The sequence below is a fragment of the Sarcophilus harrisii genome, chromosome X, assembly GCF_902635505.1.
Source record: "Sarcophilus harrisii chromosome X, mSarHar1.11, whole genome shotgun sequence".
NCBI lineage: Eukaryota > Metazoa > Chordata > Mammalia > Dasyuromorphia > Dasyuridae > Sarcophilus > Sarcophilus harrisii.
Genome location: NC_045432.1, coordinates 19812257 through 19840240, shown reverse-complemented (window position 1 = coordinate 19840240; position 27984 = coordinate 19812257). Strand labels below are relative to the sequence as shown.

At 48.2% G+C, this 27984-nt stretch overlaps 1 protein-coding gene across 4 annotated transcripts in view; it reads left to right on the top strand.

Annotated features, from left to right (window-relative positions):
- STARD8 (StAR related lipid transfer domain containing 8) overlaps nt 1-27984 on the top strand; it is a 71604-nt gene that overhangs the window by 31910 nt on the left and 11710 nt on the right. For 3 of the 4 annotated variants that reach the window (XM_031945140.1, XM_023506861.2, XM_012553172.3), the window contains exon 2: nt 27271-27342. In XM_031945140.1, the coding sequence (XP_031801000.1) occupies nt 27271-27342 (72 nt within the window). Of the gene's footprint in view, nt 1-10932; nt 11473-11964; nt 12100-27270; nt 27343-27984 lie in introns of those variants that run through there. The other variant, XM_031945141.1, reaches the window with a different exon arrangement.

Sequence of the window (27984 nt, the reverse complement as noted above, 5' to 3'; positions counted from 1 at the left end):
CGAATACCAGTTCCTGCTGTCGGGGAAGTTATATTCTGGTGGGGGAACGAATAACAAAAGAGCAATCAGAACATATAAGATAGATCTAGAGAATAGCAAAGATAATTTTAGAGGAAATCAAATGTAATCTTAAGAATAATACACAAGTTTCACGAGGCCTTCATTTTTATCTAGTGCTTGTACACAGAGCTCTCTGTTGACTTTCTCCTGATAACCATTGTGCTCTCCCCATTGCAGAGCTCAGGACAATTTTGCCACATTAAATCAAATTAATCAACTATCTTGAAGTTTCCCCCTGATGTCTACAAAGTTTGCAAAGTAACAAATCTTCCTGAACATCCATTTCAACAAAGTAGCAGATATATGAAGTCAAATAAACGTTTCAAACTATATCTGTTACTTCACTTTTAATGCAAATTTGAATGATTTTTATCTGTCCATTGATTGCCAAGGTTTTTTAACATTGACCATTCTCACTGTTTATCTGCTGGTGGAATCATTTGCATCTGCTTTGTACTGTTCCCACTCTATCTTTAGCTGCAGGTTACAGTAACCTCCTATCTACTGTGGACTGAAACTTTTTACACTTTGCAATTCTATCAACAGCCTTTTATGATGCAGTCTTTTTGATGTCAGAAACTTGGTATTTGCAAAAAAAAGTTTCTCCTTGCTGATTTTAAAAGCATCCACTTTTCCCTGGAAAAATTCTTGTGTTGCCAACGTAGTCTGCATATCCTTTCAAAATTTCATTATAATTTAATCAGCTTCATTTCTTTTCCTTAATTTAGTAAGCTTCCTGCTATTTCAGCTAAAACACTGGTCCAAGCAAAGCCCGCTGCCATCCTTCCTCATCGGTAACAGTTTCTGTGATAGATATTACAGTCGATCACATTTTCTGGATTTGGGCTTGTTATTTTGCGTCTCTCTACTTTGGCCCTTATTGTCTTTGCTTAAGACTAGTTTTTGCAATTCCATTGGATCTTCTCTTCCAACTAAGTTATGTGTCCATTAAAGGATATTTCCTTTAAAAGAATCGAGACAGTAAAATAAAGACAATTACATTTAACTGTTGAAAATTTCAGATGATTAACTGTTCTTGAGTTCTTCTGATTTTCTTAAAAGAAGTTGTAATTTTGGAGGAGGCCTGTTTATGTCCTTGCCAAAATTAACAATGCTGAGAAATGTAACAGATCTTATAGTAAGTAGTTTTGACTTCTGCACACAGATGGTTTTGGTCAGGGGTCACCGTTTTCCTATTCAGATACAGCAGACGTGTTAATAAAACGATGGGAACTGGGACCAATCGCATCCGCTTTGATTGGACAAGAATTTACTCCGATATGACTTCATTTGTTCATACTGTATAATGACCGCTCCGATTTCCCTGTTGGTCGGAGGGAATTCCTTGTATCAGGCTCCCCCTTGTTAACTTTGATTTGAACTCTGTTTTTTATTGAAAAAAAGTACATGTGTTTAGGCAAGAGCACTCAAATCCCCAATCATTTGAATCACTGCTTTGTCTGCCCCCTACAGGAGGGAGGACTGTACCTCCCAGTTGAGATCAATGCTCTAAACCTTCTTCCTGAAGTGCATTTTTCATCACACTTTGGTCGTCATCTGCCTGTCATTGCATCAAAGTCCCTAAATATCAGAGTAGATGTTGATTTAAGTTGGGAGGAGGTAGGTGAGAGCAGGGTATCTTATCAAGCTCGTCGCAGACTTTCTCATCCTTTTCATTCTCCACCATATGTTGGCCCATGGGCTGCAATTGTCTTCACCAAGCTCTTTTTGTACCTGCTTTTTGAAGGGCCTTGTATCAATAGATGACTTAATGTGTGACTCATGAAACGATGATTTTGTGATTGATAGATGACCCCATGTCCTTTGAAATAATGATTTTTGTTGTCTTTGGGGGCATGGTAAAATTAGCTCTCCTGTTTTGGACTCCCAGGGTTGTGAGGGACTTCAGAGGTCATCTAGTTGACTTAGTACCTGAACAGAACTTCTCTTCTACCCCACTGTTAAAGAGGGGGAGCCTGCTATTTCCTAATGTAGCCCCTCCTGCTTAAAAGCAGCTCTAATCTTTAGGAAACTTGTCTTCACAAAAAATTTAAGTCTGTCAGTCGAAATTCCATCCATTGCTCCTATTTCAGTGACCAAGTTGAACAGGGCTGCTCCCTCTTCCTGCCGATTCCTTTTCGAATGCTTAAAGATGGCTTTCACGGTGCATCTGAATCTTCTCTTTTAAAGGTTAAACATTCTTTCCTTCAATCAATGACGGGATTCCGATCCCGAAATTAGTATCTCTCCCTGGAATTCCTAAGTTTGGCCTAACCCAAGAGAAGTATAGGGGTAACAACAACAATAATACTCTAGTAGCTTAACATTTATAAATTGCTTTATGTCCATTTTTTCATTTAAACAACCACTTTTGGAGGTAGGTGCTGTTATTATTCCCATTTTACATGAGGAAACTGAGGCAGAGAGTGACTCACCCAGAGCCACACAGTGTCCAGGCTGGAATTCATATTTAGGTCTTTTAGACTCCAAGGCCAGTACTCTATCCTCTATGCCACATAACTTTGGAGCCCAGCTATTGATCGAAAGCTATCAAAATGACCTTATCCATAGTTCTGAAGCTGTTGGGAATGTACAAGCCCTCAGTAATAAAGGAAAAGGAGAAAAGGACCTTTGTTTTTTTTTGGAAACTCCTGATGAGGAAACTCCTGCCAATACAGCCTGACACCTGTCCTTTAACTTAAATGGTTTAGAGAGTTTAACAGAGCAATGAGAAGTTAAATGAGTTGGCCAGGGCCACACACCTAGTCTGGCTCAGAGACCAGACTCGGATGAAGCTTTTCTGACTCTAGGACCTCTCTTCATAATTCTGCATGGCCTCTCAAGCCCCTTCATCTTCTGATAAGTCTGTTCTGGGTTCTGTGATTCAGAGTAACTCACAAGGAACAGACTGCCTGGTACCTAGTAGGTGCTTAATAAATGCTTGATATTTGATGGATTAATTAATAGTTTCATAAAATCAACCCTGGCCCGGATCACAGGTTCGGTCTAAGCGGCAGAGTCATCCGAATGTGTCCACCAACGGAGGATTAGCAGAATTTTTTAGGTATCAGAAGTTGCCCTCTTAAATCAGCCTGGCTTTTCAGGGCTCCTAGAAGGGAAGGGGCTCATTTCAGGCCGACTATTGTCATTCTTGTCCTTGGCCGAAGATTTACAAAGATGCAACTCTTTGGGTTCCTTCAAGTATGTTGCAATCGGCAATCATTTATTGAGTTCCCGTGAGTATACCAGACTCCGATAGGCATTGGACTTAGATACAAAGATGAAAATGAGCCTCAGTTCTCAAGGAATTCATGTTTCTAATGGGGAAGACAATGTGCACATATAAAAGTACATGCAAAATAAACACCAAGTGGAGGAGGGAAGATGCTGATGATGGGAAGGAAGAATGGGAGGAACATCATAACGAGATAGTGCTTGAGCTACACATCTTAAAGGAAAAAGGGGACTCAGCCCAAGGCAAGGAAGGAGTACATTGTAGACATTTGGGACTGTCTGTACAAAGGCCTGGAGATTAGAGATGGAGGATCCTTGTGTAAGGAACAAAGAGAAACTGATGAGGCTGGAAAGGTTGTTGGGGCTAAAGATTAAAAAGCTAAACAAAGAAGCTAATATTTTTATCCTAGAGGAAATAAGAGAAAACATTATAGTTGGTCACGTAGAGGAGTACTATGGTCAAATCCTCACTTAAGGAAAATTATTTTGGCAACAGGTGGAAGATGGAGTGGAAAAAGACTTGAGACTAGACCAGATGCCGGGAGAGATCTGCAAGAGATTTTGAGAAGGGAGAGATTGAAAGATTAGCCAACTGATTAGACTTGTTGAGCGAGGGAGAGTGAAGAGTCTAGGATGACACCATGTTTATGACCTGAGACTCAGGTCACCTGAGACTGGTGAATCTGGGAATCATCTGAATAGAGATGATAGCTAAACTCATGAGGGCTGATGAGTCCAACCAAGAGAGAGGGTGGAGAGCTGGAGCTCATAATCTTTCTGTCATAGATCCCTTTGGCAGCTTGTAAGGACAAGGACTCCTCAGAATAATATTTCTAACTATATTTTTAAAATTATGCCGGCTTGCAAAAGGAACCAATTATTTTGAAATAAAGATGTATTTTTCCCCATCCAAAGACATGCATCCCTTAAAATCTATATACAGAGTGAAGGGTTTTAGCCCTTGGCGAAGGGGCCCAGGATAACCCTGAGGGATGCCCCAAAGTAGGGGGGCTTAGATAGATTAGATGAGGTACCAGTAAAGGAGATTGAGAAGAATTGGTCAGACGAGGAGGAGGAGACCAGGAAAGAGTAGGGATTCAAAAATCCAGAGAGGAGAGAGTATGTAGGAGAGGAGAGTGGTCAGGAGCATCAAATGCAGTAGAGAGATCAATAAGAATGAAGACTGAGAAAAGACTATCAGATTTGTCAACGAAGTGATAATTTGTGACTTTGGAGAGAGCATTTTCAATGGAATGAAGAAGTCAAAAGCCAGACTGTAGAAGGTTAAGGACTAAGTGAGAAGAAAAGAAGGGGGAGGTGGGCAACGAATACAGACAACCTTGTAAAGGTATTTGAGGAATAGATGAGAGATATACCTAATCCAATGATTTGTCATGATAGTAGGATCCAGAGAAGGTGTTGTAAAGGTGGGGGAAACTTGGGTGTGTTTGAAACCAATAGAAAAGAAACCAGCTGATCAGGAGAGGTTGAAGATTCAAGAGATGGGATAAGCAAGAGACCGGTCTGCTGGAAGAGTCAGGAGGGGATGGTATAGAGTGAATGTGCAAAGGGGTTGACCTTGAGAGGAGGAGGAGCAAATAGGAGATGATGACAGTGGTTTTTGAGATGAAGAGAATGGGAGAAGGAACCCTCATTGAGTCACCTTGATCTTTTCATTGAACTTAGAGAGAAAAGAGGAGAGGAGGAAATATGGGAAGCTTGAGGAAGGAAGGTTTTGAAGAGGAGTAATGTATGATGGCTATGAGGGAAAGTTCCAATCAGCTTATGAAGAACTCGAAATAGCAAACACTCCAACTATGCCTTCCCCACCTTGAATAATGGATTGTTTTGACTCAGAACATAAAGACTATATTTGTTTCTATTAAATTCATTGGGTTCTATTAAACCCAGTTAGCTTGTCAAGATCTTGGTTTGATTCTGTCACACACTCTGTTAGCTATCTCTCCTAGCTCTGTGTTATCTGAAAATGTGATTATCAGACCATCTGTGCTTTTAATCTGAGTCGTTAATATAAGTGTTCGGTAGCATTGGGCCAAATGTTGAATCTTGCGGCCCTCTCCTGGAGATCTCCCACCAAGTTGGCATTGGATCAACCGTGAAGGGTTTCTCTTTGCTTCTAATCAGCCAATCAGTCTCAAACCAACGTATTTGTAATTTCATCCACCTTACACCTCACTTTATAGATACGTAAAATAAAGCTGAAAAAGGTGAAGGGGTTTGCTTGAGGTCACAAAGGTAGTGTTACAGTTGGAAGACATCATAGGCTATAGAATATTAGCACTGGTGGGGCCATTAGAGATATTCCAATCCAATCTTTTCATTTTACTGATGAGGAAACAGGTTGTAAAAGGCTTAGCACAGTGCCTGGGACATAGTAGAAATGTAATAAATGCTTATTCCTTTGCTTATTCCCCAGTATGGACTTTGTTACTTTACAAATATTATTTCTTTTGATCCTCACAATAACCCTGGGAGATAGGTGCTATTATTATCCCAATTTTACAGTTGAGGAAACTGAGGCAAACAGAGGTTAAGTGACTTGTCCAGGGTTGCATAACTAATGAGGCTGGATTTGAACTCAGAGCAAGTCCAGAGCTCTATTCACTACTTATTTGTCTATATATAAGAAATTAATTTAAATTTATAAGAATAGGCGTCATTCCCCAATTGATAAATGGTAAAAAAAAAAAAAAATAAGATTAGGTGGAAGAAAGAATGCTCCAAATCATGAATAATTAGTTAAATGCACATTGAGGCAACTCGGAGGTTCTATCTCCCACTCATCAGATTAGCATAGTTGACAAAAAATAGAAAATAAATATTGGAGGGACTGCAAGAAAACAGGTGCATAATGCATTACTGTGGAGCTGGAGATTGGTCCAAGCATTCCCAAAGAGCCTGAGCCGAAACTAGTTCAAAGAACGAGGAAAAGGATCCACTTATAGCTAAGTATTAGGGCAGCTCTTTCTGTAGTATCAGAGGACTGGGAACTAAGGAAGTACTTGTGAATGGCTGAACGATTTAGGATATAGGAATGTAGTGAAATACTCCTGTGCCATAAGAAATGATGAGAAGGCCAGTTTCCCCGGAGAAACCGGGGAAGACTCGCATGAACTGATGCAGAAAGAAGGGAGTAGAACCAGTAGGACGATTTACACAAAGACCACAATAATGTGGACGAAAACAACAGTGACAGACGTTGATAAACTGTGACTGAACGGTGACCAATCCCGTTTCCAGATGATGAAGGATGATCCTCACTTCTTGACCCAGAGATGACGGATTTAAGATGCAGAGTAAGATAGCGATTTCGCGAGGCTCCGGCCAGTGTTGGAATTTTTTTTGCTTGTCTACACATATTGGTCACCGAGATTTTATTTTTCTTTTCAATTGGGCTGGGATGGAGTAACCCATCAAAGTCTGTTCTTTGAATTTGTTTTTTTTAAAGTAACTCTGCTTTCCAAAGTTGCCAATGATTTTTTCATGTCCTTTTCTCAAACATCCTTCTTGACCTTTCTGCAACCTTTAACTCTGGTTACTCTCTTCCCTCCGGTGTTTGTGATACCGGCTCCTGATTTTCCTACCTGTCTGACTACTCCTTTGCTTGATCTTCTTCCCTATCACACCAGTAACCGAAGGTGTCCCCCGAGGCTCTTTCCTAGGCCCTCTTCTTTGCTCTGTTCTATTTCACTTGATGATCTCATCAGCTCCTACATATTCAGCCAGTTCTGTGCCTTGGGATCCCAGATCCAGCCTCAATCTCTCTCCTGAGCTCCAGCCCCGTATCCCTGTGCTGCCTGTTGGATCGGGCTATCAGAACTCATCATCTTTCCCTCTCCTGGACTTCCCTATTCCAGACTGTCAAGGGAACCAAGGCCCTCCCGGTGAAGTGAGCCAGACCAGGAACTCCAGTCTTCTTCACTCTTCTGACTCACCCCCACATGCCCAGTTCATGCTCATATCTTTTGTCTGCCATTCCATCATCCCTCACATCCATCCTTTCCTCTGATGCCTCAGAGAAGCAGTGGCCTGCTGGGGAGTGTCCCCGCCTCAGTTTCTCTCCTCCTTGTCCATCTTTCACTCAGCTGCCAAAGTGATCTTCCTAGGCCTCGGGGCTCACCCTGATGTTCGTTGAGCTTCATTGGCTCGCTCTCACCTCCAGGATCAAATAGAAGGCCTTCCCTCTGCTTGGCGTTCAAAGCCCTTCGTAAACAGCCCATCTTTCTTTTTACCCTTTGTGATCCGGTGCCACTGGCTCCTTTGGGTTCTTCTCACGAGACTCTCCATCTCCCAACTCTGGCCATTCTCTCTGGCCGCCCATTCTCCGATGCCTGGAACTCGCTCCTCGCCTCCAATTCCTTTCCTTCCTTCCATCCCCCCTCCTGCAAGAAGCTTCTCTCTGGTTCCCCTCCTGCTAGTGCCTTTCCTCTGAGGCTTACACTGTAAATATCTCGTGTGCACGATCTTTTGCATATTGTCTTTTCTGTTAGACTATGAGCTGCTCGAGGGCAGGGGGAGGGGAAGGGAATGTGCCAGGCATTCTGCTAAGTACTATATAAATGTCATCTCATTTGATCCTCTCAACAATGCCATCCCCATTTTACAGATGAAGAAATGGAGGTGGGTCACACGACTAGTCCATATCTGCGGCCGGGTTTGAATTCAAGTCTTCTGGACTCCAGGTGCAGGGCTTTGTCTGCTGTACCACCGAGTTACACGGCAGCCACTGTGTTTTTGCCTTTCTTTGTGTACCCAGTGCTTAGCACAGAGGCTGGCCTGTAGTAAATGCTCATTAAATGTTTGGTGTCTGAATGACCAAGTCTAGAGCTTGATAAGTGTGCCCATTTTCCATATGAGGAAGCTGAAAGTGGCTTGCCCAAGATCATCTAGCTCTTTAGGACTGGGAGCAGCCAGTGCTCTTTGTACTGTGTTACTTTGCTCACGGAACTCTGGGAGGAGAAGTCATGAGCGTAGATCATGGCGGAGGAGGTGGGGCACACGGCTAGGCTTTGAGCTCACCTGCCTAGGACAGTGGGCTGGAGAGGGAGGCCTTCCTAATGGCAGTAGGACTTCCCCCAGGTCATCCAGTAAGGAGGCCTGCGGCTTCCCTGTCTCCCAGCAACCTCTAGCACCGGCCTCTCCCCAGCCCCCAGGCCCAGTCCTGCTCTAGGGTGAGCCTCAGCTGCAGGGAGGAGGGAGGATTTCCTGCCCCTTATCTCTGGCTGACCAGTCGCCCATCTCTGAGGAGCCCGAGATAGGAAGATGCCACGGGCAAGTTGGCTGTTCCGGGCCTTACAGTTCGTCAGGGAGTCCAGCCCCACATCCTCCCCCCTCATCTGACTTTTTAGTAAAAGCCTCTGCAAAGGTGGCCGAGTGTTGGGAAGGAAGCCTCCATTTTCAGAATGAAAGCTGGGAGGGACCTTGGAGGCCCGAGGGGACTCCACACATCTCCTGATGGAGCCAGCCGAATCCCGTGTGAAGCTGCTCCGGAACTTCCCGTGTCATGAAGGGACTTCTCCCTCTTTGGGGCAGTGATAGCCACTCCTCTGGGGAACTTGCCCATCCCAGCGAGCCCCCAGGTTCAGAGTGTCCATGTCCTCACTCTCCCTTAGCCACAAATATCCAACCAGCTGCTAACTCCCATCACTTCCACTCACTCAGCCTCTTCCCTCTGTCCACTCCTATCACCTTTCACCTGGAGCTATATACCCACATAATTAATGAAAATAATGATCAATATTGTTTTTTAGTAAAAGTCGTTATGGTCTCCTAATTGGTCTCTCAGCCTCCCGTCTAGCTCCATGCTCTCCATCTTCCACTCCCCAGCCAAAAGTGAAGGCAGGTCTGAACATGTCGCCTCCCCCCTCCAAAAAAAAAAAAAAAAAAAAAAGAATTGCATATTATCCGGATGGCTAAAATAGGATGAACGGCACTCCCGGCACTTAAAGGACTTTGCGCTTCAGCTCAGGCTTACCTCTCGCCCTCTACCTGAGGGCCCTTGCCATTTGCCATCCTTGGCGCTGCTGCGCCTCGGGAACTTGGGTGTCTTTGCATACGCTACGCATTCTTTTCTGCCAATGGGAGCTCCTTGGGTCAGGTCTCCGACCGCACTGGGCTAGGCAGGAGAGCAGAGCATTTGGGGTTTCTCCTCCATGGGCTGCACCCATAATGCAGTGTAAATTGCCTTCAGCTGCCTTTGGGACCGCAAGAGAACAGGTGAACTTGACAGGTCAGCACTATGTTAAGGCAGGGGCTTAGATCATGGCTCTGTTTACATTGGGAAGAGAACTCAGAGGAACCCTAGTCTAGTCCCCTTATTTTCTCTATGAAGCAGAACATGCTTCAGTCCTACTTCTGATTTAACCATCACATGAGTCACTAGACCTCAGTTCCCTTCTATAAAACGAGGGGCTTGGCTGGGCTGAGTAGCTCCTGTGCTTCCCCCTTCCCAGAGCCAGTAGAGAATCCTGGGCTCTTCCCAGTGAGGCCCTAAGGTGACTCTGGAAGGAGAGTCTCCGAGACCTCTGAGTAGCAGCCACTTGTACTTTCATGTTGACAGCTCCGTTAATGGCCCAGTCCCTGCTGACTAAGGGCCTGGCCCCAGCTACCTAATGAGGCCCTGGCCCAAGAGTTCGTCACCAGCCCTTGAGGTTTCTTCTGGGTGACCGAGCCATAGGCGAGGCCCTTGTGGGAATAATAGCCAAACTGTCCTATATTGATAGGTTAAGAACGCTACAGATAGATGCAGTGGCATCCTGGGTTCCAGCCAGGGGTGCCAGGAATCTCTGCCCCTCCCCTCTCCCCCAGCACGGGAGGGGGGTGGGAAGGCAGCAGGGGCTGCTGGAGAGGAAGGGTAACTCACCCGAGCCCATTTCCTTTCCGACCAAGAGACAGTTTTCCCCAGATCGTGGGGTGTGGCCCGGCTCCTTAAAGGCATTTCCTGTCTGGGAATTTATATTTGGTTTAGCGCTAAGGGAAAGGGAAGTGGAGAAGAGGCAGACTAGGGAAGTAGGGTGGGGGGTACGGCAGGGGCGGGGATCCCAGGGCCAGGGGTGGGGACAGGTGACCTTGATGTCAGCCAGCCATGCTATCTGCAGGCAACTGAGGCACTGGGACTGGTGGGGGGACAGAGAGTTGAGAGGGGGGTGAGCTCTTCCATAGCCATTTAGGACAAAGAGCTCTCTGATTTGGTAGGTGTGAGGCCCTCCCGGGTGAGGACGGGCCCTCCCGGGTGAGGACGGGCCCTCCCCCAATACCAGGCAGCACCTGTTCTGCAGCTAGAATCTCAGACACTTATGTGGGGCATGGGGAGCTTGAAGGGCCTTGCCCAGAGCCCCAGAGCCAGCGTGTTTCAGGGGCCGGTCTTGAACCCAGAGCCTGGGACTCCACATGGAATCCTTGAGATCACGTTCCCATATACTGGAGCCAAAGAGCCACAGAGTTCCAAGGCTGGCGAGCAGAGCGTGGGGCTCGGAAGCGGGGGGCCCGAGCCCCCTCGCCGGTGCCCTTTCCCTGGGAGCCACTCCCCTGTGTCTTCTGCTGTGGGCACTGCCCCGGGCTGTTCCGTCCCGTATCTCCTGTGCCTCTTTCTGGGAACAGCCTGTGACTTTGCGGTCTGGGCTGGGCCGAGTGGGAGGTCATAGGCCCCTCAGCCCCCGGGCCATGTGGATTAGAAAGTGACGTGGACACCATGGGACCTTAGAGACCACGTAATCCAATGGGAGTCAGTGTGAGGCAGTGAAGATTGTGCCGGGTTTGGAGCCAGAGGACAGATCCTTCTTATCCACTGGCCTCGGAGCAGTCATTCAACCTCTGTGGGCCTCAGTTTCCCCCTCTGTAAAATGAGGGGCTTGGACGTGACCCCCAGGGTCCCTTCCAGGTCTGACCTCCTCATCTTACATGGGAGTTACCTCATCCAAGGTCACTGAGTGAGTGAGAAGAGCAGGAGAAAGCAAAGGAGGCCATTTTGCCCGAGCATGGGATGGCACCCGAGAGTGTTTCCTTTTTCTTCTCTGGAACCGTGACCTTGCATGGGCACTTGGTGTGTTTCAGGGAAACCGAGTGACTGAGGTGGGGTGGGAGCTCTGGCAGGTGGGTTATTTCTGGAGGAGGGAACGACGACGAGTTTGATTCTTCTGCTATTGCTTGTGACGTCGGGTGAGTGGCCTCCCTTCCCTCCACCTCAGTTTTGTAAAATAAGTCAAGTCACCAGGCCTTTGTTAAGTGCCTGCATTAGAACAGGTGCTGCGTTAAGTGCTCAGGGGGCAGGGAAGGACCCAAATCTGGGCTCGCTCTCGAGGGGGTCCTGGCTGAAGAGGGAGACGGTGTGGTGCACGCTCTCGGCCGCTCCAGTGAGGAGGGCTAGAATTGGGGGGGAGGGCGGGACGGGGTTTTGGAGAAGGGGGTTTTAGCTGGGTTTTAAAGTAAGGTGGGGTGGAGGAGAGGAGAGAGAGCATCCCATGCGTGGAGGCAGCTGAAGAAAGTGCCTCGGGCTTGTTGGGGGAACAGAAGGAGGCCGGGCTCACTGGAGCACAGAGTACTTGGAGGGGATAAGATGTAACAAGACTGGAAAGGCGAGGGGGGGGCGCCAAGTGATAAAGGGCTAAAAAACCCAACAGAGGATTTTCTATTTGATCCCGGGGACGGTAGGAAGTCGCTCGAGTTTGCTGAGGAAGAAGTGACGTGGCCAGGGCCAACCTTTGGTAGCCGGCTGGAAAATGGACCCAAGTGGACACAGACTTGACTTCCACAGCCCGATTAAGAGGCATTTGCAGTACTTCCAGGGTGAGGCCATGAGGGTCTGCGCCAGGGTGGGGACCATGGCGGGGGGAGGTGTGCAAGGTGAAACCCACAGGTCTTGACGTCATACTGGAGGTTGGGGAGAGGGAGTGAGAAGTCCTGGATGTCCAGGTTGAGAACCCGAGGGCCTGGGAGGAAGGCCGGGCCCTCCACGGCCCCAGGGAGCTGAAGCTGCAGTGTGTAAGTGGGAGTCCCCGGGGCCTTTAGATTTAGGGTCTCCTGGTTATGTTGAGCGAGTCTTTGGCCTCACTTTCTGAACCCTCTGAGACTTAGAGCTGTGAGACCGGGGGTGGATCTCAAGCTCTTCTGCTTCTGGGATGACCTTAAATGAGCCATTTGATTTTTTCTTTCAAGCCCAAATTTCCTCTTGGGTAAAATGGTAACAGTGATACTGGGGTCTGAGGAAAGCCTTTGGGAACCCTGGAGCTCCATGTGAATGCAGAGAGGCTGTTTCTTGTGCTTGGATCCCTCCCCGGCCCCCCCCCCCCGCCACAGTACCTGGCATGGAGTGGGTGCTTAATAAGTGATTGTGGCCCGATTTCTCACAAAACGGGGAGCCTTCCCTCCTCCCGCTGTGCGCCCAGGGGAGCAGTTCTGACCTTCAGTGTTCCAGGGAAGTCCCCGCCTTGGCACGGGAGCGGCAGCTGTCAGGACAGCCACTGCCCACACTGCTCTAGTGCCCGGCAGCCAAGCTCGGGCTCAAGTTTCAGCGGCCCCAGGGAACTCGGCAAGGCGGCGGCGAGGTGGGCCCGGGCCAAGTCGGGCAGCGGTGATCCCAGGGGACCCCGAGGGATTGGGGCAGTTCAGTGCACGGGGGCCTGCGGGAGCATCTCCCGCAGAGTCCCCTCCCCTCCACAGGGGAGGAAACTGAGGCTCATGGAAGGCCGTGGGTCGTAGAAGCGGGGCTGCTGCTTCTGCCTCCCCGGCCCGTCTCACTGCTGTGGGGTGGTAAGAGTTGGGAGCCAGAGTGATGCCGGGAATGGGGGAGGGCACTTGCCTCGGAGTCCAAAAGTCCCACCTCGGGCACTTAAAGTCATCTAATCTCTGCTCTTCAGCTCTTCCAAATGAGGGGACCTCGGGCTAAGTGGCTTTTCAGCCTCCTCACAGCTCCTGGTGGGGGGCACCCTGTAGAGAGAGCTGGGCCTGCAATAGATGACTCAGGTTCAAATCCAGGGTCAGACGCTTCCCAGCAATGTGACCTGGGCAAGTCACTTTACCTTGTGTGCCTCAGTTTCCTTCTCTGAAGAACGGGACTGTACCCCCCTGACAGTTCTCATGAGGGTTAAGTGAGATAATATTTGTAAAGTGCTTTGCAAGTGTGAAGAGCGTTACATGAATGCCAGAGATTGCTTAGCTCTGACCTGGGTTGGAATCCTCCCTCCACTACTTGGCTGAGGCACTTCCCTCCAATGAGTCTCAGTTTCTCCCTATGTAAAGCTCTGTAAGCCTGGGAATAGCTTCTCTGAGCCTATTTATTCTCTTGAAAATGAGGGTCTTGATTATTGTTCCTCATGAGACCATTGTGAGGAAAGGCTTTGGAAGACATTAAGGATCCCTCTAAATGTGGACCGCTTTCAGCTCCTCCTTTCCTTTGTTTCTCTTCTGTCTCCCACAGTGGAGCCCATAACCAAAGAGCCCTGGTATCAACCGGCCCTTGCCCCCGGCTGTGCCTCAGAAGCAGTTTGGAAGGGAGTCTCTGGGCCGGTGCTGCTGGCCAGTTGCTCTGGGGAGAGTGTGAGGGGCCCGGCCACGCCCACCCCCGCCTTTCCTGTGGCCCAGAAATCTGGGGCACCGAAGGTGCTGGGACCGCAAGGGGCCTGGAAATGGTGCCGTCGGGCAGGGGCTCAGTGAGAGGGAGGTGCTGGGCTCAGGCTGTGGAGGCCCCGGCTGGTGTGGGGTAGCCTGGAGGTGCCCAGATAAAAGCCCAACTCCTGGGGCTGGCGCTGCCCCATGTGGCTGCAGTTAGGCGGCCCCCCCGGAAGCCAGCTAGTCCTGGACAGAAGGTCCAGAGGAGGAAGATGACTTGGCTAGGGGAGTGGCAAATCTCGCCCGGGGTCCGAATTGACTCGGACTCGTGTTGTGCTCTTAGTATGCCGTGATGTCTCCTTCTCATCTTCAGATTGGAGAGAGCCATGTTCCCCAGGTGTGCACGTGTGCGTGTGTGTGTGTGTGTGTGTGTGTGTGTGTGTGTGAGCTGATTCCTAGTGAGAATTCTGCTTTTAGAGAGAAAAGAGAAATAATTTGCACACTCCCTCAGCATAATGAGGGGTGAGCTTCCTTGGGATGAGTGTGAATAAAGCCCCTTCCCCCACCCCCAGTCCTTGCCGGTCAGTCTGGGAGGCAGAGGCAGCTCCAGCTCCCTTAGAGTCCAGCCCTTAGGGGCCCCCCCATCTGGGGGCCCAAATCAGGTGGGCAGGAGGTGCTGCTGGGGGCCCCGCCTTCTCTGGCACCTCCCAGGGCTGCTTCTTTTGACGCTTCAAGGGCCACTGCTTGTGGCTCATTTCTCCTCCTCCAACAAAAGCTGGCTCGCAGCCTTGTGGCTGTGGGTTAGCCACAGATAGGCCGCCTAGCTCGCCCCTGCTCTAATTGCTATCCCATGCTCCTGACGGACGGGCGGGCGTGCGCGTGTGAGCCGCTCCAGGAGGAGGAGGGAGCACGGGAAGATAGTGGCTGCTGGGGTGGGGGGGCAACCCCATTTAGCATTTGCATTCCGGTGCGCTTTCTACTCTGTCCAACTGAGGTGCCCGTTAGAATCGAGAGACCGGGACCTGCTTGGGAAGCGATTTTTCCCTCCAGCCCCCTCTCCCCCGCCATGCCTTGTGCACGGGCCGGTTAGCGGCGAGTTTCCCGCCTCATCCTCTGCCACGATGGGGTCATGGAAAGAGCCTGGCCGAGCGATTCGGAAAACTGCCCCCACCGTCTGGGCTGTGGGACGCGTGGCCTGAGGCACCCGCCCTCCCCCAGTCTCACTTTGTCACTTGTCAAAATGGGGATGATAGCTTCCTCCCCCGTTCACCTTGCAGAGCTGTAGTGATGAGTAAGTGGGATCGGAGCAGTGGAACTTTCTTCCCCGGGAGCAGCAGAGACCAAAAAAGAGACAGAGCAGCAGAGACAGAACAGAGACAGAGCAGACAGAGCAGCAGAGACAGTAGAGACAGAGCAGAGGAGAGAGCAGAGACAGTAGAGATAGATCAGCAGAGAAAAAAAGAGACAGAGCAACAGAGACAGAAGCAGAGATAGAGCAGCAGAGACAAAAAGGAGACAGAACAAGAGACAGAGCAGACACAGAGCAGCAGAGAGAGAGCAGAAAGAAAAGACAGAGCAGCAGAGAGAGAGCTGACAGAACAGAGACAAAGTAAATACAGCACAGCAGAGACAAAAAAAAGAGAGCAACAGAGACAGAGAAGCAGAGACAGAACAGAGACAGCAGACAGAGCAGCAGAGACAAGGAGATGGAACAACAGAGAGAGCAGAGACAGAGCAGAAAGAAAAGACAGCAGCAGAGACAGTAGAGACAGCAGAGAGCAGAGGCAGAGCAGCAGAGACAGAGAAGTAGAGATAAAGCAGACAGAACAGAGACAGTAGAGACAGAGCAGTAGAGACAGCAAGAGAAACAGTAGAAACAGAGCAGCAGACAGAGTAGGGAGAAAAAGGAGACAGAGCAACAGAGACAGCAGACAGAGCAGCAGAGACAAGGAGACAGAACAACGGAAATAGAGCAGAAAGAAAAGACAGCAGCAGAGACAGTAGAGACAGCAGAGAGCAGAGACAGAGAAGTAGAGATAAAGCAGACACAACAGAGACAGTAGAGACAGAGCAGAGACAAAAAGGAGACAGAGCAGCAGAGACCAAGCAGAGACAAGAGCTCCAGATCCTTGGCTTGTTTCCTGGCTGGGTGTCCCTGAGGAGGTCACTTGTCTTCTTAAGGTCCCAGGCTGTTGACTCTCAGGGACATGAGGGCAGAGATGCTAAGAGTCTGGCACTCTTCCACATTAGCTGGGAGCATGGGGGGGGGGTTGGGGGCTTCACGTTATTAGATCTGGTGCCATGTGCTCACGGCAACTCTGGTGGATTTTTAACTCTATGTGTGCCCCATAGACTTGGGGCATCTGGTGCCTTCTTGGAGTGACGCCACGAAGTGCACAAACCCAAGTGCCCGGGCCTATAATTCTATTGGAGTCGGAAGTTGCCAGCCCCTGGGTGGTCTCTAAGTCACAGAGAACGTGGCGGCCTGCCTGGGTAGACAGGGTTCTCCCACGCTACTGATTCCATCCAGAGCCTTATTATTCGGGGGTTCTGTTGCCTAATTGTGCTGCAGGATGATTCTGGGTAGTTGACATCTTTGCACAGGGACCACACGCTCTGTCGGGATCCCCCCCTTGAGACGACCTGGCGAAGCTTAGAGTCAGATCCCTAAGAGGCGGGCCACCGTTTGTTTTCCAGCCACAGAAGGTGTGGCCTGGCTGGGCGTGGCGTCAGTGGAGGGGACCCCACTTCGATGACAAAGTCACAGGTCTTTTAAGCAGGAGACTGTAGACTGGTTTCCTCATGGGGGGGCCCCAAGAGGTTATAACTTTCCCCAGATGGGGTTGATGGAAAACCTGAGGGCATCGTGGAATGGGGGGATTGTCCAGTGAGGAGCAGGAGCTTTTTTTTTCTTTCAAAAGGAATCTCATTTGGGGTACGATGATAAGGGATGTCTCCACCCCTTTAGACTGATAGGGTACAGCTCCATCTCCCCCCAGACTTATAGGGGATGTCTCCACCCCTCTAGACTAATGAGGTATAGCTCCATCTCCCCCAGATTTATAAGAGATGTCTGTACCCCTCTAAACTTATGGGGTATAGCTCCATTCCCCCCAGACTAATGGGGTACAGCTCCATTTTTCCCCCGGACTGATGAGGCACAGCTCCATCTCCCCCAGATTTATAAGGGATGTCTGTACCCCTCTAAACTTATGGGGTACAGCTCCATTCCCCCCAGATTGATGAGGTACAGCTCTGTCTCATCCCTAGACCTATAGGGGATGTCTCCATCCCTCTAGACTGATGAGGTGCAGCTCCATGTCCCCCAGACTGATGGGGTACAGCTCCATCTCTCCCCACCACTCCCCCAGTGGAGCATCAAACGCAGGACCCCACATACTTGGTCCATCCCAGTGCTGGATAAATCGTTCTCCCAGATCTGTCCATTGCACTCAGTTTCCACCACCGTGCCGGGCTGGGCTCCAGGGGCTGGCAGGGCAGAGCGGCTGTGTCGGGACTGGGGAAGGGGAAAGGTTGAGACAAACCCAAGCCTCTCTAGCAACAGGCAGATTGGAGTCAGCACATTGGCTGGCAAACCAGGGGAACTTGAAAAAGGGCTGGCTACCTCTGCCGAGTCTCCCTGAGCCCCTGTGTTCTTAGGGCCTTTTGGTGAGGGGGCCCTGCCTCCACACCTCTGCAGGACTGACAGTCTGCCTGGGCCCAGAAAGGGGATCTTGGGAAATGGGTCCGGGAGGCCAACGTCTTGGCCTCAGGGAGCTGCTCAGCCCTCAGGCCCGTGAGCCCCTCTCACTCGCTGCTTCTGTCTGTTTCCACCTCGCTCTGTCATTCTGTTTTTCCTTTTGCCTCTGAGATTTATGGGATTTCAAGGACTGAAATGAGGATTGTCTGATCCGGAGTAAGGAGAGAAGGCCTCAAGAGGTTAAAAAAGAAGGACTTGAGCAAGAGAGGGAGGCTGGACCCAGGGACCTCTAGGTGGGACTCTGCCTCGATTGCCTGGGCCTCTGTCTTGGGAGATGATGAAACTGTTCTGTTGAGGAGGTGGAGAATCCCAAAGTTTCAAAGTGAAATGGGATCGCCTTTGAAGCCAGCTCGAAGGGAAGGTAGCCAAGTTTCTGACCTGGGCCACGGGGCTGAGCTGCCAAGGCTGTCCCAGTTTCTGCTGCGCTGGCTCTTACCTTCGATTCCCCATTCCTGGAAGCCATGCCCCCACCCCCGGCAGCCCCACCCGACGGACTGCCCGGGAAGCCTAGGCCTCCATGGGACTGAGGGCCTTGTCTTGGGGCTTCATTTGCACATCCTTTCACTTCTCCTTCCAGCTTCCTTCACTTTCCATTGTGGGCAAGTCTGTGCCCAGCTTTGGAAGCTTGGGAGGCCAGGGTGGGACAGTAGAAACTGGGCTTAGCATTTAGAGTCAAAAGACTTCAGTTCAAGTCCTGCCACTTGTGCTTATTAATTGTGGCTCCCTGGATAAGCCCCTTTTCTTTTCTGAACCTCAGCTTCCCCCTGGAAATCTAGGAGGCTGGCCTAGATCAGCTCAAAGATCTCTTTCAGTCCTAGATGCTCTGCCGGGTCCCCCCTTCTATACTCGTGGCCCTAAAGCACTTTCACATGTGTTACCCATAGCCCCGGTGCCTCACCTCGAAGCTCCCGGGGGTCATGGCCAGTCTCGGAGGGACCCCCCCAAAGTCAACTCTCGGGCTCCTTTTGTTCCTCCCATTGCCTCTGAGACTCTCTGAGTATAGGCTTTCAAAGATGTAGGTAAAAGGGCCCCAGCTCCCATACAAGCACTCAGGCTTCCACCACGTGGTTCGCCTCCCCATCTCTCAGGTTACACCATTACCTCTCCGCGGTCGGGTCCACAGACTTTTCCGGGGGAGCTGATGTTTAGATAGAGCAGACCCCTGCCCTAGGTGGCCTTGAGCAGCTTTTGGCCGATGGAGATGGTGCAGATGCAGCCGGGGGCTGCCCCTCCCCACCCCCAGATGGACTCTTGAGTCCTGCTGTTATTCTCTGGGCTGTGTTCGGCACTGTCAGGATCTCTCTGAAAAGGCCCAGCCCTTTACAAATAAATAATTATGTTTTAAAGATGCTTTTGTCTTTACATCAGTCATTTCCCCTCCTCCCCCGGAATGAACCTTCCCTTCTGGCAAAGAAAAACAATTAAATAAAAACATTGGACACAGTGACTCCGTCTGACCAAGGATATAATGTTCTGTCCCAGCAGGCCTCCCACTCTCTGTCCCAAGGCGGTGGGCTCATTTCATTGTCCATTCCACCGGCCCGGCCCTGCCTTTTCCATTACTGAGAGATTACCTTCCCCTTAACTGAGCTTTTCATTCAAGTCATTGCAGTCATTGGCTTTTCTCTCCTTGGCTTCTACTTTCCTTGCTCAGCATCAGTTCATATAAATCTTTATGTGTTTCTCTAAATCCCTTCTAGTATTCATTTCTTCCTGTTCAGTGATGCTTCTTTGCATTCACAGCTGAGAGGTTCTCACAGTTCCTTCTTAGTCATCGAGCGCCTTTTTGTAGTTACACAATTTAATCATCGAGCACCTTTTTGTAGTTACACAATTTAATCATCGAGTGCCTTTTTGTGGCTACACAAAATCCTTCTGTGAGGTTTTTTGGCATGTTAGAACCTCTGTTTCTGTCTTCGATTTCCTTGGAATATGCTGGCTTAAGGATATAGATCAATCAGTTGTTTTTCTTGCTTAATTCCAAATGGAAACCTCAATGATTGGCCAGCTTCTCTGGCCCCACCAGCCCCTCCTCTATTACCTGTAGCCATTTGTTGTCATTTGTACCAATTTACTTCTGGTCCTGTGAAACCTGGGTTGCTTTCATCTGCATTTCTCTTACTATAAGCAGTTTGGAGCTTGTTCCTTCTCCTTAATGCTCTTCAGTTGTTTGTGTTGGATTTTTGGGTGAGGGACAATCTTCAATGGATAAATGGGGAAAGGAGATAAATGGTTACTCCAATCGTTGTCCATGTCGGGGAGTCCTGGCTAGAGCTGAGAAGGGGGTCCAAGGAAAGCCACTAAACCAACCGTACACTTTGACGCAGTAGATCACTGCAACTGAACTTGTTGCAGACCGGCCCCAATGCAGGCTGGTGCAGTGGTTTGGGTTTGGGATTGGAACACAATGAGATTCTCATAGACTGTCCAACACTTAACTTGAAAAAATGTATTTAAATGTATAATTAAAGATTGTTTCAAGGGGAGGTAGCCCTGCTCTTCTTCATGCAGCATATCTAGGACCAGAGGAGAGTGGGGATTCTTATGGCACTCTGAGCCTTTCTGTGGGCCAGGTGATGGAGAGGTATGTCGTCAGCTTGAATCTCAGTACTCGAGCTCAATCAAGTCTCAGAACGGCCTTCCTGCCTCTTAGGGGAAAACTGACCCATTCTTTTGGCGGGAATCCTGGCAGATGTTACTTCTGCTATGGCAAGAGGGACCCCAAGTAGGTTCAAGATGGGAAACGAAGGACCACTATGTGTCACACCATTCGTAGCTGCCCATCGGTTGGGGAAATGGCTGAAAAAGCCGTGGTCTATAAATGTGAATGTTATTCCAGTCAGAAATGATGTGGAATTTAGAGAAACATGGGAAGATTTGTAGGAGGGAGTGAAATGAGTAGAATCAAAAAGAAAACACCAAATGAATACAGTGGTATAAGTGGAGAAAGATCATTAAAATGAAGCTGAGTCATGAAAAAGCAGTGAGAAGAAACAAGGGGTAACATAGCACCTCCCTCATGGTAGAGAATGGATGAGATCATTGTAGTCTTTGTTGCTGTTTCTCACTAGGGAGGATGGGAATGGGGAGGGGGAAGTAAAGGACTATGGCATAAAAACACAAAAAGAGGCATCAATACAACAATGTAAACAAAAATTCTAAAAATAAAATGGTGGATTTTTTATAAAGCTTTTTATTTTTAAAACAGATACACAGATAATTTTTCAACATTGACCCTTATGTTTCAGATTTTCCCCTCCTTACTCCCACCCCCTCCCCTAGATGGCAAGCAATTCAATATATGCTAAACATATTAAAATATATGTCGAATCCAATACGTATAAACATATTAATACAATTCTCTTGTTGCACAAGGAAAATCAGATCAAAAAGGAAAGAAAATGAGTAAGAAAGATGAAGCGGGATTTCCAAAGTTCATTCTAGCTGTAGAGTATAAAGAAGATAGCAGAAGGGAGTCTCAGAGAGGAAGTAACGTGGTCATATGCCAGACTCAGTGCCCCTTTTGAAAATCAAGATTTGTTCTTTTAATGAACAAAAATAAGCTTTGCTTCCTCCCACTTCTCTACTCCCACCAATATAAAAAAATGAAAGAAAAATAACAAACTAAAGCAATTTCTACATTGACCGTGTCTACAAAATGTATGTCTCTTTTTTCACTCTGAATCCACCCCCTTTCTGTCAGGAGGTGGGGAGCGGCCTGCGTCATCGATTCTTTGAGATCCTGGTTGAGCATTGCACTGAGTAACATTCTTAAGTCTTTCAAAGTGGTTTTTGCACTGTAATTTGTTCTCCCGGTTCTGCTCACTTCAGTATGTATCAGTTCATGCAAGTTTTCTCAGGTTTCACCAAAACCATCCCTTTCCTCATTTCTTAGGGAACAATAGTATTCCATCCATTTGGACACCATAATTTGTTCAGCCATTCCCCAGTGGATGGGAAATGTCTTAGTTTACAGTTCTTGTCTACCTCAAAAAGCTGCTATAAATCATTTCGTAGAAGGAGGATCCTTTTCCTCTTTCTTTGATCTCTTTGGCGGCGGTGCTGGGTCAGAGGATATACACATTTTAGTGGCTCTTTCGAGCATCGTTCCAAATTATTTTCCAAATGGGTAGCTCTCTTTATAGCTCTGCCAGTGGTACATTAATGTGCCTCATTTCCAACAGCCCCTCCAGCATCTGTCATTTTCCTTTTTTTTTTGACTTTCCCAGGCTGATAGGTATAAAGTGGAACCTCTGAGTTGTTTTAATTCCAGTTTCTTGGACTATTAGTGATCTGGGGGAATTTTTTCAGGTGATTGCAAATGGCTTGGAAAACTACCTTTTCATGTCTGTTCTTTGACTACTTTTTTTTTTTTTTTTGCTGTTTCTCAGAGAAAGAAGGTCAGGGTTCAGGTTATTAGTCCCTTGTTTATTGCCCTGATTCTGAGATTGGGTGTCCTTTGCATGCAGCTGAAGGCTGGGTTGAAAAACCCCACATGCCCAAGTCTTTCTCTTAGCCCTGCCCAAATTCTCCTTGGGATTCGAGCTCAGGCCCCTACTTCATCTCCGGAACAATGTCCTATCTCATAAATGAGAGGGAGAACATCGGAGAGAAAGAATGTAGGCAAGCGGTCTTTTCTGCTCATGGTCTCAGAACTGGAAGGAGCCTTAGAGGGCTCCAAGTCCCACCTCCACCTGGGTGGGCGTCTTTATTACAATGAGCCCAATAAGACGCCATTGGAACACCACTATCTGTTGAGATAGTTCTTTCATCCTATGGAAACAATGTCTCCCTCTCTGTTACTCTGATCCCATCAATCCTGATTCTTCCCCTTTGGCCCCTTGGGCTGAAGACTGAGTCCTTTTCTACATGCCAGCCCTTTGAATACCTCTAACACTGTTTTTCTTCCCCCCTTTCTCCCACTTGCCTCTTTTCTGGGTAAACATCCCAAATTCCCTGTGCAGCATGGTGTTCAGCCACCTTCCTCTGGGTGCCATCCAGCTTATAAATGTCCTTCTCAAAGTATGGCACCTAGAACAGAAGACAGGTTCCTGAGAGAAAGCCATCCGCATATATGGGAGGGGCTGTCATCTGGAAGTCTAGTCCCTTGTTGGGCTTGGCCCTGGAGGTTGAACCCCAGAGCCACTGGGGAAAGTTGAGGCAGGGAGCAACTTTCTACCTCTAAAAGGAGAAGGAGCTACTTTCCGAGGGTGTGAGGTGCTCCCCCTTGGAGGCCTTCAACCAAAAGATGAATGAGGGTGTTTGTTGGTACATGTGGGGAGTATTCCTGTTCTTGATACTTTGACATTTCACCTCCCAACTCCGGGCATTTTGATTGGCTGGCCTTCAACCTTCTCATCTTTGCCTTCTCCTCCCACTGCCTTCCCTCTGGAGGGCATCACCACTTTATCCTGCCTGGAGCTCATTTGGTTCCCTACAGTTCAGCACTAGGTGTTTCATTCACTGAAGTTTGGACCAGATGGATCTGCCATCCTCTGTTTTGGACTCTCTGGGGAGTTTTCACATGGCTGCCTGTGTTTTCCCTGCAAAGTTCTATTCCCATCGAGCTATTTTTTAAATCTAAACATAGGGTTTTATTCGACAACCTGATAGTTATCAGTTTCTGGAGGGGCTTTTATATGGAGGGAGCATGTTAGCCGTTTTCTGTCTCCACTGAAGTCAGAACAATAGGCAAAGAGTTGAAACCCAGGCAAGGAGATTGAGGTTAGCCAGAGAGAAGGCATCAGGGTGATCCCTTTGCACGTGTTAGAGGGAAGCTATGACATTTGGGGAGGGGGTTTGTGTAACAGAACTATTCTTTTAAGGCATGTTAGTGGAGGAATGGCCTTTTCTAGAAGGTTCTAACCAGGGTTGTGCTGGTGAATGTTTAACGACCAGCTCCCCAGGATGTGTGTGTGGGACAGAAAGAGACAGACATTTCATCTGCATTATTCACATCTTCTTCATCACTTTCTTAAATCTAGATACTTAAAATAATCAAGCCCTGATGAATACTTTGTCCATTTCCAAGATGTAACTGCCTATACTGAAGATTTAACAATTGGCTCCATCACATCATAATGCTTAGGTTCCTAGAATTTCAGAGAAACAGTTTGGTTAAATTTTTTTTTTTTTACCGATAGCTTTTTATACTTTATTTCCAACTATATCCACTGTCTTCATCTGTAGCAAAAGCAAAAGAATTCTGGATTTGAGTCAGAAGAACTGGCTTCAGATCCTAATCTCTTGCTACTTGTGTAACTTTGTACAAGTGCAAGTTGGTTCCTGTCTGTGAGCCTTAGTTTCCCCCACTGTCCAGTGAGGAGTCGCCCAGTTTCTTTTCAGTAATGGCTAGATCGGTGATCAGCAATTGGGAGATTGGGTTTCCAGCCATGTGACCATGGAGAAGTCTTTTTGTTTAGGCTCTAGGCTCCTCCTCTTGTTCTAGTAATCTATGTTCTAAGAACTGCAAGGAACCTTAGGGTATAAGCCATAGAATATAGAATGTTCTTGTTGTTGTTAAAATGCTTTTCTTTATTTTTTCTCAGTTACATGTAAAAATTATGTTTGTATGTTTTAAAGTAGCCACCTTCCCAAGCATTGGCGCTCAGTGTTCTAAAGGCCCTTCCAGCTTTGATATTCCACATCCTAAAGTCCCTCTTAGCTCTGCCAGTCTGGGATCTTCCTCTGAAACTATGGGACCTGGCTCTGGATCCGGCCATCTTTTTTGCTGAAAGGGTTTTGTGACACTTATTTACCATTCGTGGAAGTAAATACGCGTGTGTACACACATATCCTTATATGCTCTGATACCCACGCCATCTGAGAGTAGGTGTTGAACCCAAGGGCCAGCCTTGAGGAGCCTTTTCCTTCCTGTTGATGCCATCTGCAAGGGCCCCTCATTTGCAAGCTGAACGAATGACAGGAAAGAAAGAAAGGAAGGAAAAATGAAAGCCTGCTATTCCGTGTGGAGAAAGGAAAGAAAGAAAGCGTTTCATTAAATACAGAGTGAGAAAAGAATTTTATGAAATCTATGGAAAGAAGGAAAGAAACATTTTATTCTGTATGTAGAAAGAAAAGAAAGCATTTCATTAAATACATAGTGAGAAAAGAATTTTATGAAATACATGGAAAGAAAGAAAGAAAGAAAGAAAGAAAGAAAGAAAGAAAGAAAGGAAGGAAGGAAGGAAGGAAAGGAGGAAAGAAAGAAGGAAAGAAAGAAAGAAAAAGGAAGGAAAGAAAGAAAGAAGGAAACATTTTATTCCATATGTAGAAAGAAAAGAAAGAATTTCATTAAATACATATAGAGAAAAGAATTTTATGAAATACATGGAAAGAAAGCAAGCAAGAAAGAAAGAAAGAAGGAAGGAAGGAAAGGAGGAAGGAAGGAAAGAAGGAAGGAAGGAAGGAAGGAAAGAAAGAAAGAAACATTTTCTTCCATATGTAGAAAGAAAAGAATGAAAGTATTTCATGAAATACATACAGAGAAAAGAATTTTATGAAATACATGGAAAGAAAGAAGGAAAGAAAAAAGGAAGGAAAGAAAGAAAGGAAGGAAATAAACATTTTATTCCATATGTAGAAAGAAAAGAATGAAAGTATTTCATGAAATATATACAGAGAAAAGAATTTTATGAAATACATGGAAAGAAAGAAAGAAAAAAGGAAGAAAAGGAGGAAAGAAAGAAAGAAAAAAGGAAGGAAAGGAGGAAAGAAAGAAAGAAGAAAGGAAAGAAGGAAAGAAAGAAAGAAAGAAGGAAGGAAGGAAGGAAGGAAAGAAAGAAACATTTTATTCCATATGTAGAAAAAATAAGAATGAAAGCATTTCATGAAATACATAGTGAGAAGAGAACTTTATGAAATCCATGGAAAGAAAGAACACATTTTATGAAATACTTATAACGTTGGGAGCATGGTGCTAAGTCTGGAGATAGGAATATTAAAAATAAAACCAGGCAGACCACAAAGTCTCCCAAGGCCTGTCCAAGCAACCTCCTTCCAGCCTAGAGATCGCATCTGTCTGTGACCTGTTCTTTGAGTCTTCATTACTCTTTTCCGATCCATTTCCTGACCTTGTCCTCCTTCCTCCCCTATCTCCCTTTCTCAACCCCCTCCCCCGTCCTCCCCATGGTCGCTGCCCAGCTTCTCAGAAATACTGTCTTGTCTTGTCTGTTGGGCCTGGCTGCCAAGATCCCATCCTGGATTTCCTTTGGAGGGAGGGTATGGAAGGGAACGCTCTTCCGGTCTTGGAAAAAGTGATCCCTTCTCTCTGGGAGGCCACGCCTGACCCACCAGAAGGGCCTTGACCTTGGCAGTGGTGGGGCCGGCATAGCGAGGCTGGGTTCTGGGGGTGGAGAGACGGGGAGAGGAAATGCTTGGGGATGGATGGGGGGCGTGGCAGGCAGGGGAGAAGCAGCCTTCTGGCTTAGGGTTCCACAGTCAGGGCCGAGCCCAGCAAAGGAGACCAGAGATGCGTGTTTATAACAGTAGTGGACAATATATGGTGGGCTAGTCTGCAGTCTAGACTGAATGCTGGGAAAAGAAGCCATCGCCATGGCTGGGCCAGGCAGGAAAGGCCACCTGGCTCTGATGGGGCCTTGGAGGGCTAGGAATCTTTGAGGGCTGGGGTGGGGGGGAGCAGGATAGGATAGGGAGCAAGGAGATGAGCCTGACTGGGAGAGAGGGAGATGGAGAGGCAGACCAAGAAAGACTGTTCTGGGGAGGTGGAGGGGGGGATGGGGAAGGAGTCATGAGAGATAAAGTTGGACCCAATTAGAGAAGGCTTTGAAAGACGGAAAGGAGATGAAACTTGATTCCTTAGGAAACAGGGAGCCTTTGATAGTTCTTGAGCAAAGGGAGTAGTAATGAAAGTTTGATCTAAGAAGGTTCCAGACTATTGTGAGTTCTCTTCCATCAGTTCTCATGTATCTTCCTCTATTCTTAGTGACCTTGGAGGGTGGGCCCAGGAGGCTTTAGGTCTTGCCCGGAGAGCTCAATACAGTGCCCTCTGGTCCAAATGATCATTTGGGGGTCTAGTTTTCCTGTGGCTCCCTCCTCCAATCCTCCCTTCGTAGATGTTGGGCCGAAATAGGAGAAATCAGAAGAAACCTAATGCTAGTTTTTATTCCTGGGGTTTTATTTACTTGCCTCTTGGGTAATTTTTTTTAAAGAGGTCAGACCTGTGGATGAATCCTACCTTTCATGTCTGTTTTGCTCTCTCCTTCACCGTGGGCTACCAGGGAAAGAATGTGGATGTTGGAGTGGGAGCTCCTGGCTCTCCGAGTGACCTGTAGCAAGCCATTTCCCTTCTCTGAGCCTCAGTTTCCCTAGCCTGTACAATGAGTGGATTAGATTGGAGGAAATGAGGCCAAGGGAAGTGAGCTTCTCGCAGCCTCTAGAGCTGAAAAAGACCATACGTTCATTTGGCGGAGGAGGGGGTCCCGCCAGAGCCCCACTTGGGCGTTTTGTGGGATTTACTCAGGATCTCAGTCTTGTTCCTGCCTCGTTCTGGAATCCGGCCTCTCGGCTCACCTGCTGAAGAGACAGAGGGTTCTCTCCCATCCCCACCCCCGCATTCCCAACCTCCCCATCCCTGCCCATCTCCAGGCCCCCTTCCCCCAACACTGACTTTCTTTTGTTCTCTCTTTCAGAAATTGAGGCTAAGAAAGCTTGTGACTGGCTGCGAGCAGCGGGGTTTCCCCAGTATGCCCAGCTCTATGAAGGTAAGGGCTAATCCTCCGGGCACTCATTGGAGACCCCTCCCTCCATCTCTGACTTCCCTCTGCTTGTGGTCCAGGGGGCTCCTGGGGACTGAGCCCGGACCTCATTAGAAAGTGGCCCAACAAGTCCCCTCTCTCACGTAACTGAGCGGCAGAGGCTGAGCCCTGAGCTCCCCGCCGCCCCCTGTGTGCAGGGGTGGAGGCCGGGGGCCTGGCAGCTACTTCTGGAACTTGGACGGGCCAAGGGCCCCGGGCCACTGAGCTCCCGGGCTCCAGGTGTGGCGTGCGGGCCTGAGCCCTTATCTCTGACCAAAGCTTCTGGCACCACAAGAGGGTTCCCTCCCCGTGGGGCCTCCAGGGGGGAGAACTGACAGATGGCACGGCCTGATTCCTGCCCTGAAACTCTGTAAGGATTTCCTAAAAGAGTAAGCGGACGCTGGGCCGGTTTGTCCGGAGGCTTTTCTTACCGTGGCAGGGTCTCTTGAGCCGGCCGGGGCATGGTTCTTCCCTTCTCTTGAGCTTCTTCTATAAAATACACAGCTTCTCCCCACTCCACAGACGTATCCACAGTTCTCAGGCATCTGGCTCCAGACTGGCACAGTCGGTGGTCTGGGAGCCCTCCTCCCCAGGCTCTGAATCTGCTTT